The sequence below is a fragment of the Narcine bancroftii genome, chromosome 14, assembly GCF_036971445.1.
Source record: "Narcine bancroftii isolate sNarBan1 chromosome 14, sNarBan1.hap1, whole genome shotgun sequence".
Classification (NCBI taxonomy): Eukaryota; Metazoa; Chordata; class Chondrichthyes; order Torpediniformes; family Narcinidae; genus Narcine; species Narcine bancroftii.
Genome location: NC_091482.1, coordinates 53148760 through 53164991, shown reverse-complemented (window position 1 = coordinate 53164991; position 16232 = coordinate 53148760). Strand labels below are relative to the sequence as shown.

At 42.6% G+C, this 16232-nt stretch overlaps 1 protein-coding gene across 6 annotated transcripts in view; it reads right to left on the bottom strand.

Moving 5' to 3' along the window:
• The window catches only part of LOC138749300 (multiple C2 and transmembrane domain-containing protein 2-like), a 328465-nt gene that overhangs the window by 230131 nt on the left and 82102 nt on the right, over positions 1-16232 (bottom strand). For all 6 annotated transcript variants that reach the window (XR_011348548.1, XM_069910510.1, XM_069910511.1 and 3 more), the window contains exons 3-4: positions 14270-14332; positions 11992-12106 (exon numbers count right to left, since the gene is read on the bottom strand). Coding sequence is in view for 5 of the 6 variants with exons in the window: in XM_069910510.1 (XP_069766611.1) it covers positions 11992-12106; positions 14270-14332 (178 nt within the window). In the remaining variant the exon portion in view is untranslated. The remainder of the gene's footprint in view (positions 1-11991; positions 12107-14269; positions 14333-16232) is intronic.

The following is a 16232-nucleotide window of genomic DNA, read 5'->3' as shown; positions in this document are numbered from 1 at the left end:
ATGAAATGTAAACAAATTGACTGTGCAATACAGAGAGATTTTTAAAAAAACAATAAAGTTCACAAATAAGAGTCCTTAAATTATTGTTGTTTGTTGTTGAGGAGTCTGATGGTGGAGGGGTAGCAGCTGTTTCTGAACCTGGTGGTGCGAGTCTTGTGGCACCTACACTCTTTCCTGACGGCAGCAGCGAGAACAGAGCGTGTGCTGGGTGGTGTGGATCCCTGTCTGCTAGCCCCACTTGTCTGTGTAGTCATATCTACGAACCTGTCCAAAGGCGTTCAGTTAAAAGTAAATGCAAGTGGGGATGCCACACCCCTGTCAGTTCACCGGGTCACCAGCTCAAAATGCCAAACTTTTGTTCTTCACTCCAAGGATGCTGCGTTATCTGCTGTTGTTATCCCAGGAACGTGGTGATGCTGTGTATCGACAGAACCAGAGGACGCCCTCCCTGAGCGTGGTTTTGATGCAGGTTTCACTCCAGCTCACCTTAGAAAATGTAATTAAACTATAATCTCACACAATAGTGCTAAATCAAAATAGTTCAGACAAACCTGGTAATATCAAACAGAATGAATGGTCAATGTTACAAATCGCACCAGTTGCAAATCATTTTGTGTGACTACTCCAGACCTTGCCTGCAGTTTTTGGTTCAGCCCCATGGTGGCAATGTTTCTTAGCTTATAGGGACAAAATTGGGAAAAGGATGATGCACTTAAAATATGTCATGGTCTGGCAGGATTAAAACTTAATTGGCGTCAGAGAACAATGGCAAAGCTCAAAAGTCTTACGAACTTTAGCAGAAAGCTGTTTATTTTGTAATAGAAGTGAGTTGGTGTATCACTAAAAGAGGACAACTTGCCGATTTACGTGGCCAAAAAACTACCCAGGTTCAATACAAGGTATCTTTCCTCCAATTTGTAGGTAGTCTCTGTTTGGCAGTGTATGAGGCCATGGACACAGAGTACACACCTGACATCACATACAACCCTGAGATTCTTTTTTTTAAACCAGTGGGCCAGGCAGAATTTCTACTTATCAGTAGAGTAAACTGTGTTCAAAGTAAGAAATGTAAACAAACTGACTGCAAATACAGAAAAAAGAAATTTTCAGTAATAAATTATGTGCAAAGCAAGTCTTTAAATTAGTCTCTTATTGAGTCTGATGGTGGAGGTTTAACTATTTCTGAACCTAGTGGTGCGTGTCTTGTGGCAACAGCTAGAACAGAGCTCTTCCTGGGGGGGGGGGGGGGGGGGGGTGCGGATCCTTGCTGCTCACTGAAGGCAGTGATTTTTCTTGGTGGTGGGGAGAGCTTTGCCTGCGGTGTACAAGGCTGTAGCCACTACCTTTTGCAGGGCTTTTCACTCAGAGGTATTAGTACCCCCACATCAGGCTGTGATGCAGCGCTGGTCACCACACATTCCACTACGCACCTGTAGGGGTTTGCCACGGCTTCCAAAGTCATACCAAACCTTCACAAAGTTCTGAGGAAGGCGCTGGCGTTCTTTTTTTCATGATGCCATTAGCATGTGGGTCCAGGAAAGGTCCTCTAAGATAGTAACTCCCAGGAATTTAAATTTGCTCACCCTCTCCTCTTCTGATCGCTATCATGGGAATGGTGCGTGGAATTGAAATGGTTGGCTACTGGGAGGCCCCTTGCTTTTTGTAGCGAACAGAGTGAGGGCACTTAACCTCTGAAGCTGGCATCAAGACCGCTCCACACATGGAAGAAATAAACAACGCAGATTGGATCAAAATGTGTGCGGCAGTTTACAAAGGCCTTTGAAAGTTGAGCAAAATATTAAAAGTAAAGATAAGGCAGCCTCTATAATGATTTCAAAGTGTAAAAGAAAATCACAAGCTGCTGCCAAGGACCAAGAATAAAAGATCAAACTAAACACAGAACAAATTTTCTGCATTTAAATAAAAACAGCATTTTTCAGGCGAATTTAATCTTTGGAAGAATTAAGAAACTGGTCCAACAACAAGGAAATGCCTTAACACTGGTTTGAAGGAGCCAGTGGCATCTTTGTCCTTGACTCGTGCTTGAAACAGCTATAATTCTATCACAGCGAGACCAGGAGTGCAGGATGATAAAAATGACAAAACACTATTTAAATTACAGTGGAATAATTATTGTTTAGGATGACGATGAAAATGAAGTATGGGACGAGCGTTAATCATCCCAACTCTGAACAATAACACTGCACAACAAATCTTTTCTAAAGGTTTCCTTCCTCGACCTCTTTCGTAATGGTAGCAGTGAGAACAGAGCGCGTTCTGGGTGGTGTGGATCCTTGATGATTGCTGCTGCATTCTTGAGGGTGGGGAGGGTTTTGCCTGTGATGTCTTGGGCTGTTTCCGCTAACTTTTGCGGGGACTTTTCCCACTCAGGGGTATCGGTGTCCCCAAACCAGACCGTGATGCACACTTTCCACCACACATCTGTAGAAATTTGCCAGGGTATATAGGTACAGGACCATGGTTTGAGTCCCATGCAGTCTCTCTGGAGTTTGTACGTTCTCCCCATGTCTGCGTGGGTTTTCTCTGGGGGCTCCGGTTTCCTCCCACTGTTCAAAACGTACCAGGAGTGTAGGTTAATGGGGTGTAAATTGGGCAGCATGGACTCATGAGCCAAAATGGCCTGTTACCATGCTGTATGTCTAAGTGTCTAATCTAATACGTATGAGGTGACAAAGGCCAAAATTTGTTGCCCACCTTGTTGCAAGTGTGCTCTGATCATGTAGGCCCTCCCAATGCTTGGACACTAGTGCACCCACTACGAGGACGTTGGGGATAAGTGTTAAAGAAAGAGGCACCACTCTGGGGGTCCTGGAAGTGAGGGTTCTCCCTTGCATCTGCTGCCCTGTCCTCCTCCAGCCACAGTTCCCAGCTCACGAGAGGAACTGGAGCCCAGGCTGAGAGCTGACCATTCTGTGTCCTCCAATGTAGAGGAATTAGAAAATGCAAACAAACTCCACTGTTCCCTGCAGTCAAAGGAGATGGTTGATATGGGGAAAAACGCAGAAGACCTGCTCCAATCTGATGAGTGTAGTTTCCCTCCCCACCCCCAAAAATAATGCCAATCCCTGGAGTCTCTGGGCTCAGCGACAAATCACCTAGAAAAGCAATGGGGATACAGTTCCTCCTTGATGCTTTTATTTCTCACCACCATCAGGAAAGAGGTGCAAGAATATGAAAACATGGACTGCAGGATTGGACATTTGTATTTGCTTATTGACTTCTCCAACATGCATCAGAGATTACATTCAAGCCCTGCAAGGGTGTTGTTCAAATGTTTATCTGGAGCTAATAAGTTATACATAAGCAGAAGCCAGCACCCACAAGCTGATTGCCACCGTTAACCAGTCCCGAGAGCAATGATGCCTTCTCCAACCTAATGCCAACAACACTGCAATATCTACTCAATGTTCCCAGAACTCTCTGCACACTGGGGCCACAACCTGGAGCTTCACTGCCCTGATGGGATGTGCAGTAGGCTCAGCGTGCTGGCGATCGCACAAACTTCATCTTCCCAGTCAACAGGAAATACACAAGCTCTCATCCAAAGAGGAAGTGAAAAACATAACAAAAGTGCTTGCAATATACACTTGGGAAGCTCTAAGGCATTATAAAGCTAATAACATCTTGTTCAAATTGTGGTCAGCATTGTTAATTGGGGAAATTGCTTTTCTTTAGAAGTTTACAGTAATTCAGTGACTACGTTAAGTTCTGGTCAGACAATAATGGCTCATATAATTACAGGCATGCTGGATTTATTGAGCGCATGCAACTAAAACGGTCTTGTCCTTCTGAATGGCTGAAAAGAGAAGTCTGGCTGCCTGCTTCCCACGTCAGTTGCGTCACCTGAGTGGGTTCAGCCCCACCCAGCGCCAGAGGTTCATAGGAACACGGCCCTGTCCAAGGTGTTTCCTGTTGGAAGGAGGTGATAAAACCACACTCTGATGACACACTGAGGAAGGATGGCAATTGTAAACAGATGGAATTCCCTTCTTGCCATCCTCAACTAATGTGAGGGCGGCAGGATTAGCTCAGAGGCTTGTGCAACGCTGTTACACTGTCAGTGGCCCCGGTTCGAATCCCGCGCTGTCAGCAAGGAGTTTGCATGCTCTCTGCGTGGGTTTCCTCCAGGTGATCCAGTTTCTACCCGCCCTTCATAAACGTACTAAGGTTGTGGGTTAATTGGGGTATTTGTGAGACTCGGGCCCAAGGGCTGGAAGGGCCTGTTACGGTGCTGCATGTCTCAATTAAATTTAAATTATTAGTATATAAAATGAGTCAACAGTCTGCTGTTGATGGAGGTTACCTGACACAGGACAGTTACCGCAGGCTTAATATTATAATAATATCTTTTAAGAAATAATCCAGCAGCTCTAAAAACAGAGTAGACACAAATTTTCTATACAATTTATATTCACTTGCAGGATTTGATCGTCAGTGATTTCCTGCTAATCTCTAGTTGCCCTGGTACAGTAACAAGCGGCTTCCTTATTGAACTTTATTTACATTTTAAAGCGGCATGGGAGAAGGTCCTTCTAGCCTACGAAGCCCATGCAGCCCAATTACACGCAATTAACCTACCACTCACATAGGCTTTTGAAGGGTGGAAAAGGAAGCCCATGCAGGTCATGGGGAGGACATACAGACTTCTTCAAGATTGCATCGGGTTCCAAACCTGGGTCCCTGATGCTGCCATAGCATTACGCTCAACCAGCCGCGAATTAGGTTGCAACTAAATAGATCACCGGACAACTTGCCAGAATGTTACAAGTCAATTACACAACACTGAATCACTCAAAATGCCTACACCCTCCAGTCAGTCTTCATGATACAAGCCAGTGGAATTTTGCAAATTCTGCTTCACTCTCCGGGCCTCCTAATGTTGGAGGTGAAACAGCATTGCGACCAACTTGCCTCTTGGCTCGTATTTAACACTGCTGAACTGAACGGAAGTGCCAGGTAGCCTCTCTGGATCAAGTTTACTTCAAAGGCTAAGATTCACTGCGACACCTCTCCATCCACACAAACGTTGCACAGCCATATCCAAAGTCTTCTTCCTACTAAGATAGCTTTGGATAAAGACAAGTCTCAATCTCAGGTGAAAGCGCTAAATTGGGGAAGGTAATTTACAACATTACGACAGCAAGGGCGGCACAGATGCAGCAGCGGTTAGCTCAACGCTGTTACAGAGCCAGCAACTGGGGTTCGAACCCGGCGCTGTCCATAAGGAGTTTGTAGGTTCTCCTCGAGACTGCACAAGTTTCCTCTGGGCACTCCAGTTTCCTCCCACCCTTCAAAATGTACCAGGTTCAGATGTCAGTCAATTGGGTGTAATTGGGTAGCCTAAGCTCGAAGGCTGAAAGGGCCTGTTACCATGCGATATGTCTAAATTTTTTAAAACATTTAAATTCGGCAGCAGATGGCACAGAAAGTCCACATTTGCCAGGTGGGAGCATTCAAATGCCAGCTGGGTCATCACATCCCAATACTCAAAGGGATGGCAAGGTTCAGGAACCTTGGATGGTGAGTTGTACATGTAGTCAAAAACAAGACATAGTCAGGATTAGGAAGTCAAAATCAGACAGGGCCCTTGAGGAATATGAAGAAAGGAGGAAAGAACTCAAACTAGGAATTAGAAGAACAATTAGGGGTATGAAATGTCCCTGGTAAATCGGATAAGGAGAATCCCAAAGCATTTTATAACATACAGGACATTAAAATAAATAGCAGGTAACTGGATGAAGGGTAGGACCACTCAAGGAAAAGTTGGTACTTGTGTTTGGAACCAGAAGAAGTGGGTGAGCGCCCATTCATACAATGTTTTTGTATGATACAATTTCAAACATTTTTTCTGATTTATAATCCCCTCCTGATACCATTAAGTTTCTCTTCTGGGTGAGGACCAGGGCCTCTTTATGTTTGATGAAAGCTGATCCAAGGCTTTCCAGTTTTTTGGGGTTTTTTTTCCTTTTAGATTAGAATAGTGGGTCTTACTATCAAGTGATTTTTTCTCTTTGAAGTAGGGATAGAATGAGACTTATTATTTACTGATTGTTGGGTATTGTAATCTTTTTAATCCCTATTCTTTCCGGCAATTGTCTAAGCCAGTGGTTCTCAACCTTTTTCTTTCCACTCACATACCACTTTAAGTAATGCCTAAACCATTGGTGCTCTGTGATAAGTAACGGATTGCTTAAGGTGGTACGTGGTGGAATGAAAAAGGTTGTAAACCACTGTTTTTAATCGCACTTAACTGACTCGTTATGCGCACGGTTTTGTAACTCCAAAGGAAATGGGCTAATGACAATTTTTCTCAAGCAAAATATTGCAGTAACAATTGGGTCTCGAGCACCAATTCTCAACCTTCCCTTCCCATTCACATACCACCTTATGCAATCGCTTACTAATCACAGATGGCATAGGGATTACTTAAAGTGGTATGTGAATGGAAAGAAAAGGGTTGAGAACCACTGGTCTAGTGTGTTTTATATTAAAATCCATAAAAGCATTGAAAAAGAAAGAAGTAGGCGAAGTGTTGAGTTTTTTTTTAAATATTAACAGGCCCTACCGGCCCACGATCCCTTGACACCCAATTACACCCAATTTATTACAACCCCTGTATGTTTTCACAAGTATTTTACATCAATTTTCACTAAAAGGGATGTGAATGATAGTGATGTCAGCGTGGGATATGCAAATATTTTGCGGCATTTTTACATCAAGAAGGAGGTGATGTTGGATCTAGGGTGTGTTGGGTCTCATCTGAGGTTATTGAGATGTGCAAAAGAGAAGATTCCTAGGGTCTTTTTCACCTTTCTGGTCCTTTGAAGGCAAGAACACACTCTTGCAGGTGAAGGTGGCACGTTAGTAGAGGGGAACAGATCAGGGCCTTGTTTCAGAAAGAAATTGGGACCACAAAACCTGTCTGATCAAAGTGTCCGGAGGCAAGATACCCAATGACGGGTGGGGAGCAATGAATTAGAAGCTATCAAATGGCAAAGGGCATGATGGGTGTCCTGGATGTCGGTGGGAAGGGTCTGAACGAAGGAATACCGGGTAAGTTTGGTGGGGCAACAAGAGCCAGAAACCTGTTTGTGGATCTTGGGTAAGAGGTAGATGTGGGCACTGCAGAGTTCAGGCACCATTAAAATCAGAAGAACAGTTGTTGTATTGAAACACTTTTGTTTCACCAAAACATTAGGCTTAATTTTCTGCATTAGAAATTTATTAAAACCCAAAGCTGTGCATTTAATGCAGATTGCAGCTAAGCATCCAGTCAACAATTACATCAGGTGCCCGCCGAGCTTTGGAAAATGGGTCAGCCCAGTTACAGAGAGCTCTCCATTGCAGTCTCCTCCTTGAATCATGTGCTAATTAAACTGAGCAAAAACCATCGCACCAGATTTTGGGAATCTGGCTGAATGAGGATACCGAAAGGTTGCAGAGAGACCTGGAAAGATCAGGAGAACGGCAAAGGGGAGGGAGATGAAATACAATGTTGGAATCATGCACTTTGGTAGGAAAAAAAAAAGTGCAGACATTATTTAGATGGGGAGAAAATTCAAAATTCGGAAGTGCAAAAGGTCTTGAGAGACCTCGTGCAGGGAACCCTAAAAGTTAACCTCCAAGTTGAGTTGGTGGTGAAGAATACAAATGAAATGCTGGCATTCATTGCTGGAGAAATAGCATATAGTATTGTAATGCTGAGACTCTATGGTCCTCGACCTACAGAAGGATGGGGGCAGTGGGGGGGGGGGGGGGGGGGGGCGAACCTCACAAAGGCATTTCAAATTCTGAAAGGCCTGGACAGAGTAGATGTGGCAAGGTTGTTTTCCCGTGGTAGCAGAATCTAGGACAAGAGGGTAAAAGGAAATCAATTTAAAGCAGAAATGTGGAAAAAAATTTCTTAAGCCTGAGGGTCGTGAGTCTGTGGAACTTGTTGCCATAGGCAGCTGTAGAAGCGAAGTTGATGGGTGTATTAAAAGCAGAGATTGACAGGTATTTGATTAGTCAGGGCATCAGGGGTTACGGTGAGATAGCCGGGGAGTGGGGCTGAGTGGGAAGATGAATCAACTCCTGATAGAATGGTGGAGCAGACTCGATGGGCCTACTTCTCCTCATCGACCTTATGATCTTTTTCTTTACTAGTAACACAACATTTTTTTTCAACCAACATTTTAAAATTAATTCTCAGCTAAAAGTATAAATATACACTCCATTTAAGCAGCGAATGCAGTATTCAACCTAAGCAAGGAAGAAAATTGTCAGACAAGATCCTCAGTACGTTTTGTATTAATTCAATTGGCTCTAGTTTGGGATGGTGGTGGGGTTTAGTTTTTACTTTCCATCATCAGTGCGAAGTTGTCAGTGATCAGAATGGCCACCCATTTAATCAAGATCTTTATTTCTATTCAAAGTTGGTGGTAACCAAGATGATATTGAAAATCAAAACAAAAATAAAGATGTTTGGAAATCTGACATAAAAACAGAGCATTGGAATCACTCAGCAGGTCTGATGCAGTCTCTTTTGGGTTTTTGAAAAATAAAATTGCCATTTTGCAGCTGAGCTTTAATGAAAGATCCAAAGCTTAAAACAATAAAGATTTTAATCATCCATTTTAGGTTTCTGATCCAAAAAAATCTTGACATAAACATTGGGCTTTTGCTAGGAACTTTGCATCAACTTAAATCGCATGAATGTTTATACTTCCAGCTGCCAAACAGTCATCTGAGAATTAATTTTAAAAGTTGGCACAAGAAAATCTAGTGTTACCAGTAAGAAGGCGAAGTTTCCCACACGTCAGTAACTGATAGCTTCTTTTAATTTTATTTATTAATTTAAAGGTACAAAAAAATTCACATATTTCACAATAATGCAATCCATTTCAAATATATGTGGTACATATAAACACTGTAAACACCCCCCCCCCCCCCACACCCTCCCCTCTCTAACCCACTACAAAGCAAAAGTGAGTTCTTCAACTGGAGCACTACTTACTATAAGGCTTCGTCTGATATACAGAGACCTTTAGGAGCAAGGGAATGTCTGAGATTGATTTAAATATTCATACCCACACTTTGTAAATATGGCCACAATATTTTCCAAAATATGTGATATTTATCTCTTAAATTATAAGTAGTTTTCTCAAGTGGTATACAACTCCGGACTTCCACGCCACCTCTCCATTCTCAAGTCTTCAGCAGACTTCAAAGTTATTGCAATAGATTTTCTAGCTATTGCCAAAGCAATTTGAACAAACTTAAGATATTCAATTTTAATTTAGTTTTAACCCAATAAAAATAACTGGGAAGCAACTGATATCTTGTTCCTTGCTATAACTCCAGATGTGCCCAATTCTTCCAATTAACCCTTTGAACTGCATATTTTCAGGGACTACCAACAAGCACATATACTCTGTGTCCGGGTTTTCCAGGACTGGTTTTATACCCAACCATCAGCGGGTTCATACGGGTGTTTACAATGGACCCAGTCCAGAGTACATATTCTTCTTTTTTTTCTTTGGCTTGGCTTCGCGGACGAAGATTTATGGAGGGGGTAAAAAGTCCACGTCAGCTGCAGGCACGTTTGTGGCTGACAAGTCCGATGCGGGACAGGCAGACACGATTGCAGGGGAAAATTGGTTGGTTGGGGTTGGGTGTTGGGTTTTTCCTCCTTTGCCTTTTGTCAGTGAGGTGGGCTCTGCGGTCTTCTTCAAAGGAGGTTGCTGCCCGCCAAACTGTGAGGCGCCAAGATGCACGGTTTGAGGCGAGATCAGCCCACTGGCGGTGGTCAATGTGGCAGGCACCAAGAGATTTCTTTAGGCAGTCCTTGTACCTTTTCTTTGGTGCACCTCTGTCCAAAGGGCAATTTAATTTTTTTTTCAACAATCCAAAAGAGAGCACGTCAGACCTGCTGAGTGATTCCAATGCTGTTTCCTTGGAGGCAGGCTGACAGGATACAGGTAACTTGAGTCCACTTCGGTTTGCGATTTCTGAGGCAAAACAGGCGGTCAATGTGGCAGTGGCATCACTAGGGATGGCATCACCCAGTGCAGTAACTCACGGTGTCACCATCTGCCCCCCCCCCCACCACCCCCATGGACCTCCTCCCGCAGAGACAATAAAAACACCAGCAACAACGAAAACATCAGTGCGTGCTTGTAGCATGTGAAGACGAAACCACGTGATTTGAAGCATTATTGTAATTGGGCAGCTCTGACCGGAGCGCATTATAAGTTTCAAAAAGTAAATTACCATCGAGTTTTTAGCCTTGTAGGTACTTTGACAGAGATAAACTGGTCTTATGAAAAAAAAATTGTTGTTACAACTAACTACAGGGATATTTTTATTAAAAAAAAATAATAAATTTCTGCTGAAACACTGCACAAACATTTTTTTTATAGACAGTCATTTTGTTGTCACCACCTCGGATGGTCCAGTCCAGTGCAATTTGGGACCTGCCCACCTGGGTACAAAACATTTGATGGAGTAGAGAGCTTGAGTTAGAATGTAAGTTTTAAAATGTTGCCTGGGAGAGAGAGAAACCAACTCCATTCCATTCTTTTGTTTTCCATTGAATAAGTCGAGGGCTGATAAGGAATTTATTGTTTGGCAATGCAGTGAAAGACCGTGTACCAGTGGGTGAGGGATTAATCCCTTACTAATCCTGATTAATCCCAAGAGAATTCTAAAAAATATGTACTAATGAGGAGAAGTCTGCTGGAATATTCTGGACAACTAGAAGTTCTGACCGTATGAATGTGTGAATTGAAAGCCACAAGGCAAAATCTCTCGTAGAGAGGCCTCGCTGCTTGTGGCAGGGCTTCTTGCTGTAACAGAGCTCTCACACTTTGCATAGTGATTAAGAATTTGTTTTTGCAGCTGCATTCGTGTTTGCTGTCAGGCAACCTCAAGAATTCAGCCAATGTCCACAGGAAGCAAAGATATCTTTTGAGCATTTCAGGCCTGAGCCATTCCCCTGAATATCAGAGAAAATACCTTAAAGAAAGGATTAGGCCGAAACATCGGTAATGTATCTTTACCTCCTACGGATTCTGCGAGTTCCTCCAGCATTTCTGTGTGTTTTACTACAATCAAAGCATCTGCCGACTTTCGTGATTCAACTCCTGCCAGTCGAATTCCCAGTGTCCATTGACAGGGCCAAAATTAGCATAAACAACTGAGGATAAATGTTTTTTTTGGAATGCTTATGGGAACTATAATGGAAACAGTAATTAAAGTAAGGAGGATGGAAAGGGCTTGGCTATTGTGTTATAAATGAGCTTGGGTCAGAAGGTTGTGGATTTAAGTCCAGTTACAGGATTTGTGTTGAAGGAGTGCCAAAGATCTCATCCTCAGCTCAAAACCAGAATGACAAAGAACCCTATTTGCACATCTACAGCATTCACTCATCAGAGAGCACTGGCACCACAAATATTTGCGGGATCTAGATAAAAGGCAGTAAGAGTGAAAATAACATGGAAGTAACAAACTGCACAACCAAATTTTTCTCTATTTTCAAACATATGGGTGTCACTGCCAAGGACTTCACTGCACATTCTTAAAATAATCCCAGCAGCATCATTCAAATCAATATTATACGTTTAAATTTCACCACTGCCACGAAGGGTTTTGAACATCAGTCCCTATGTTGTTCGCCCAGCCACCCTCATGTAGCAGTTAGCACAATGCTGTGACAGCGCCAGTGACCCGGGTTCGAATCGGGCGCCGTCCGTAAAGGGTTTGCATGTTCTCCCCATGACTAAGTGAGTTTCCTCCCATCGTTCGTAACATACCAGGAGATGTAGGTTCATTGGGCAGCACAGATCTGTTTTATCGCGCTGTATGTCTAAATTTAAAATTTATATTTTAAATGTTAAAATATACTCTTCCACGAACACAACTATTGGTAAATTTCTCAATATAGTTAACGTGTTTAAACTTGCAGCAAGATCCAAGACAAAAGTGAATTACCACAGCGGTCCCGAATCACAAGATTCCGTCCTTCCTTCAGGTGAATGGTCAGGAGGTAAGAGGGAATACGGAATGATGGCAGATTGACACTTTTCCCTTCAGGTTGTTCTGAGGCCTGGAACAGAAACATAAAAGTCAGAGAGCTCCATCACCTGCGCCTTGTGAAACACGAGTGTCTACAGACGCTGTGATTGCAGTCAAAACACAGAAATGCTGGAAATACTCAGCCGGTCTTGCAGCGTCCATAGGAGGTAAAGATGTACTCTGTATAGCCAAAATTTCAGGCCTGAGTCCTTCGTCAAGATATGTGAAAAAAAGGCATACATCTCAACTAAAGGCTTGATGCCTGTCTTATGTACCACTCACACCTTGAAGAAGAGCTCAGGCCCGAAATGTCAGTAATATATCCTTACCTGCTGTGGATGCTGCGAAACCAGCTGAGTTACTCCAGCATTTCTACGCAAATGAATTGCACCGTGCGATAAAGCCAATGGGGCAGGCTCTGGATACCATTACAGTTCATTCAAAATTATTCAACTCTCGCAAGTCCATTTGGCGATTATGGGCACAGCTGTACTTTATTCGTGGGTCACATTATATTGTAAATACGGTAAAACCCCTGGTATCTGACACCCATGGAGAATCGGTAGATCCCGGATAAGTGTATTTTCCAGTTGCTTGAGATTTACTCTGACATGCCTAGCTAATACACCTGCATTAAGAATAAACAGTGTAAGAGACAAAAATACTACACTTATATAAAGTTAAAACCTTGTGTTTTTGCTTCTTGGTAATTTTGTGCCTATTCCTTTACCCGTAATATCCGTGCAGACTCTGAGCTTGCTTTCTCATTCTTCGGAGAACCATGAGAGGGATGCAAGATCGAAATACTTTTCTTTGAATTTGTCTTTATAATTTCTTATCTTCTTAATTCATCCTATAATCTTATATCGTTATGTATTTAAATATAACCGAATGCTTTGTGTATTCATCGTTAGGAAAATCTTGATGTGAAGTTATGTAAATGTTTATCCATTTATAACAACCAATTAAAGCTACCTAAATCTGCATTGACAAAGTTTGGCTTATTGGATTGATAAGATAGTAATTCAGAATATCATCTTAGCATTTCTTTAAAAAAGATACATTTTGAAATTGGGGAAATGCTAGAAAATGGAGGGTTGTTTTTAAACCAGTGAACAGCACCTTCCACCTATTCTGCAAAGTGGGGTCTTCCATGGGCCTCCCAAGAGAACCGCAACCGAGCGGATGCTGGATTCAACTTGAGGCAAGCACAGTAACCCCACAACAGGAGAAGAATGGTAAGTTGTTGGTTCTTCCCTCCATTTCAAAATTAATCTCGAGTTAAATCATTATTCTAGCTTCCTTTCAATGTGAAGGAAAATATGAAAATTTCTGCCAAACATTGTCATTTCAAAAGATGGCCCTTGGTGAGCTGAAAGCTGGGGTTGGATCAACTGTCAGAGACACACAATGTGTGTCTAAGCTAAGACAGCTCCGGTGGAACAAATGATCCCAAACAGAATGGATTTTCTTCCCCAATGTTATGTTGTGAAGTAAATAGTTAAGATAGAGCATCATTTTCTCAAAAAAATCTAGGCAGAAGCCTTGGTTAAAAAACAAAGCGGGAGAAACTCAGCAGGTCGAACAATGTACTTTATATAGCAGAGGTCAAGATACATAACTAACATTTCGGGCTTCATTATACCTTGATCTTTGCTATACAACGTACCCTGTTTGACCTGCTGACGTTTTCCACCATTGTGTCTTTAATTCAACCATGGTGTCTGCAGATATTCGTGTTTTACTTTTGACACCGAAGCCTTAATTACTTGGAATTCTACAAACTGAAGATTTGATCGCAATCTGGGTTATTGGCACATAATGATTTAAAATGTTCCATTTACTCTTCTATTATAGAAGATAATTGGTTCATTAAAAATTAAGATGTGCATTAGAATGTATATACTTACTGAAAAAAATGGCTAATAAAAGCAAATTGAATAATGCTTTGTTGATAACTGTGGTTTAAACATTTATGCTTTGCTCATTCAAAACTTCTATAAAAATTCTACATTTGCAACCTAAAAATCGATGCGACTTGTGACGTCACACATCCAACATCAAATTTCAAAACAGATGTTTTAACTTCTTCAACCAATATCGCGCGAGAAATGAGACACTCTCCGCATAGTATCAAACTAAGGAGCCTTTTTTTTATTCTTAATTATTTAAAGACTTCACAACCAGATATTACCTGCTCTTCAAAGTACTTGGAACCTTGTGAAGAATCCAGGTCGGTACCATCACTAAATTCCTCCTGAAAGATAAAACAGTCTGTCACATGACGAACATAGGAACAGGCAAACAAGAAAATCCAAAAATGCTGGGGTCTCGTGCAGTGCCCAAAAGGGTTGAAGAAACTCATCAGGTCACACAGTATCCATAGGAAGATAAAGGCAGTTCGCGTTTCAGCCCTGAGCCCTCTTCAGAAGTTCGATCATATGCTCAGTGGTGACACTTCAGGAGTCAGGAGTATAAAACAATGCATTTTCATGACCCAACTTGTCCATGCTACTTTCTGGTAATTCCGGAGGAAAGGAGACCAGTAAGGGGGGAGGGGGGGTAAAAGAGAGAGAGAGAGAGAGAAAGAAAAAAGAGGGGTGTTGGAGGAGACAGGAATAGAGAAAGTGAGACTTCCCTCTCGATATCCTATCCCTCTGTCTCCTTTCCTATGCATTCATACAGCTCCCCCTCACCCCCCATGATCTATTCTCTGCTCTTCTCAACTGCCCTCCTGTCCGAGTCCACCAATGGCCTCTTGGCTGCTGCCCTGCGCTCCTCCCCTTGCCCCTTCTCCCCATCTTCATGTTTAAGAACCTGCCTGCTTTTTGCTCATACCTTGAAGGGCTCAGGCCCGAAATGTTGGGAAGAGATCATTGCCTCCAGCGTACGATGCGGGACCGGCTGACTTTCTCCAGCACTTTTGTGAATTAACTACAATCACAGCACTTGCAGAATTTCTTGTTTCACTCAATTAAATGAGCATCTCAAGATAAAAGATTACTTCTGGGAATGGCAATTTGCAGCAAATCATTACACTACATTATGCATGTTTTACTTTTCCCAGGTCAACTTGACATCACAGAAACCAAAAGTGAAAGTGCATTTGTCTTGTCAGCTCCAGACTGAAGTCTTCATAGGTAACACGGAGACTGATGATCAGAATCACTCATTCCCAGCCACCTCTTAGATCAGCTTCATCGATCTTTGCTTCCATTGCTGGAATAACATCCTTCCACACACACACCCCCCCTCCCCTCCCCCCCCCCCACTCGTCAGAGGAGAAAACCATTTGTTCTAATTAGTGGAAGAGCCCACTTTGCAAACCTTCGTTCCGCACAATGGTATAACTTGAGTAAAACACAAAAGCCTGCAGACACTGTGATTAGAGTAAAAACACAAAGCTGGAGAAACACAGCAGGTCAAACAGTGTCCTTTATATAGAAACATAGAAGATAGGAGCAGGAGTAGGTCATTCGACCCTTCGAGCCTGCTCCGCCATTCAACGAGATCATAGCAAAGATAAAGCATCTTCCCATCCCTTTCCCCATCTACACTTTGTTCGGGTGCCTGCCTACATTTCATTCCCACCTTGATGAAGGACTCAAGCCCAAAAAGTTGGTTGTTTCTTTATCTTTGCTACATTGTTTAACCTGCTGAATTTCTCTAGCATTGTGTATTTACTTTTTTTTTAAACAATGCTGGAACTTGATCCATTTTGCAATCTGTATGACATCCTCGAAGTCAACACCTGTCATGTGGAGAATCTCTGCCTCAACCTGAATAAATTTTGCACTATTCTGGAGTGGATGCAATTGAATTCTGCGTTAAGATGCTTCTCAATAACCTTGCAACCTGCAGCATAATCAGAATGCAACGGCATAATTCAGAGATGCAACTAAGGTGATCTCTTGTAATCCAGACACAGCCTGCAAATCCAACAGACTGATGGCCAAGAAGGTGCGCCGTAGCCACATCCCACTGCCTGGACAATTAGATGCAAGAGGAGCTCAGCCATGAGCCTCAGGTCAATTTTCTGTGAAGTTGGTGAGGCAGAAGGATCAGGCTAGCAGGAAGTCAAGGACAGACTGCGAGTAACGGTGATCTGGAGGAAAGCTCCTTCATCGAACTCCGGATGGGCAACACTGCCAACTCGT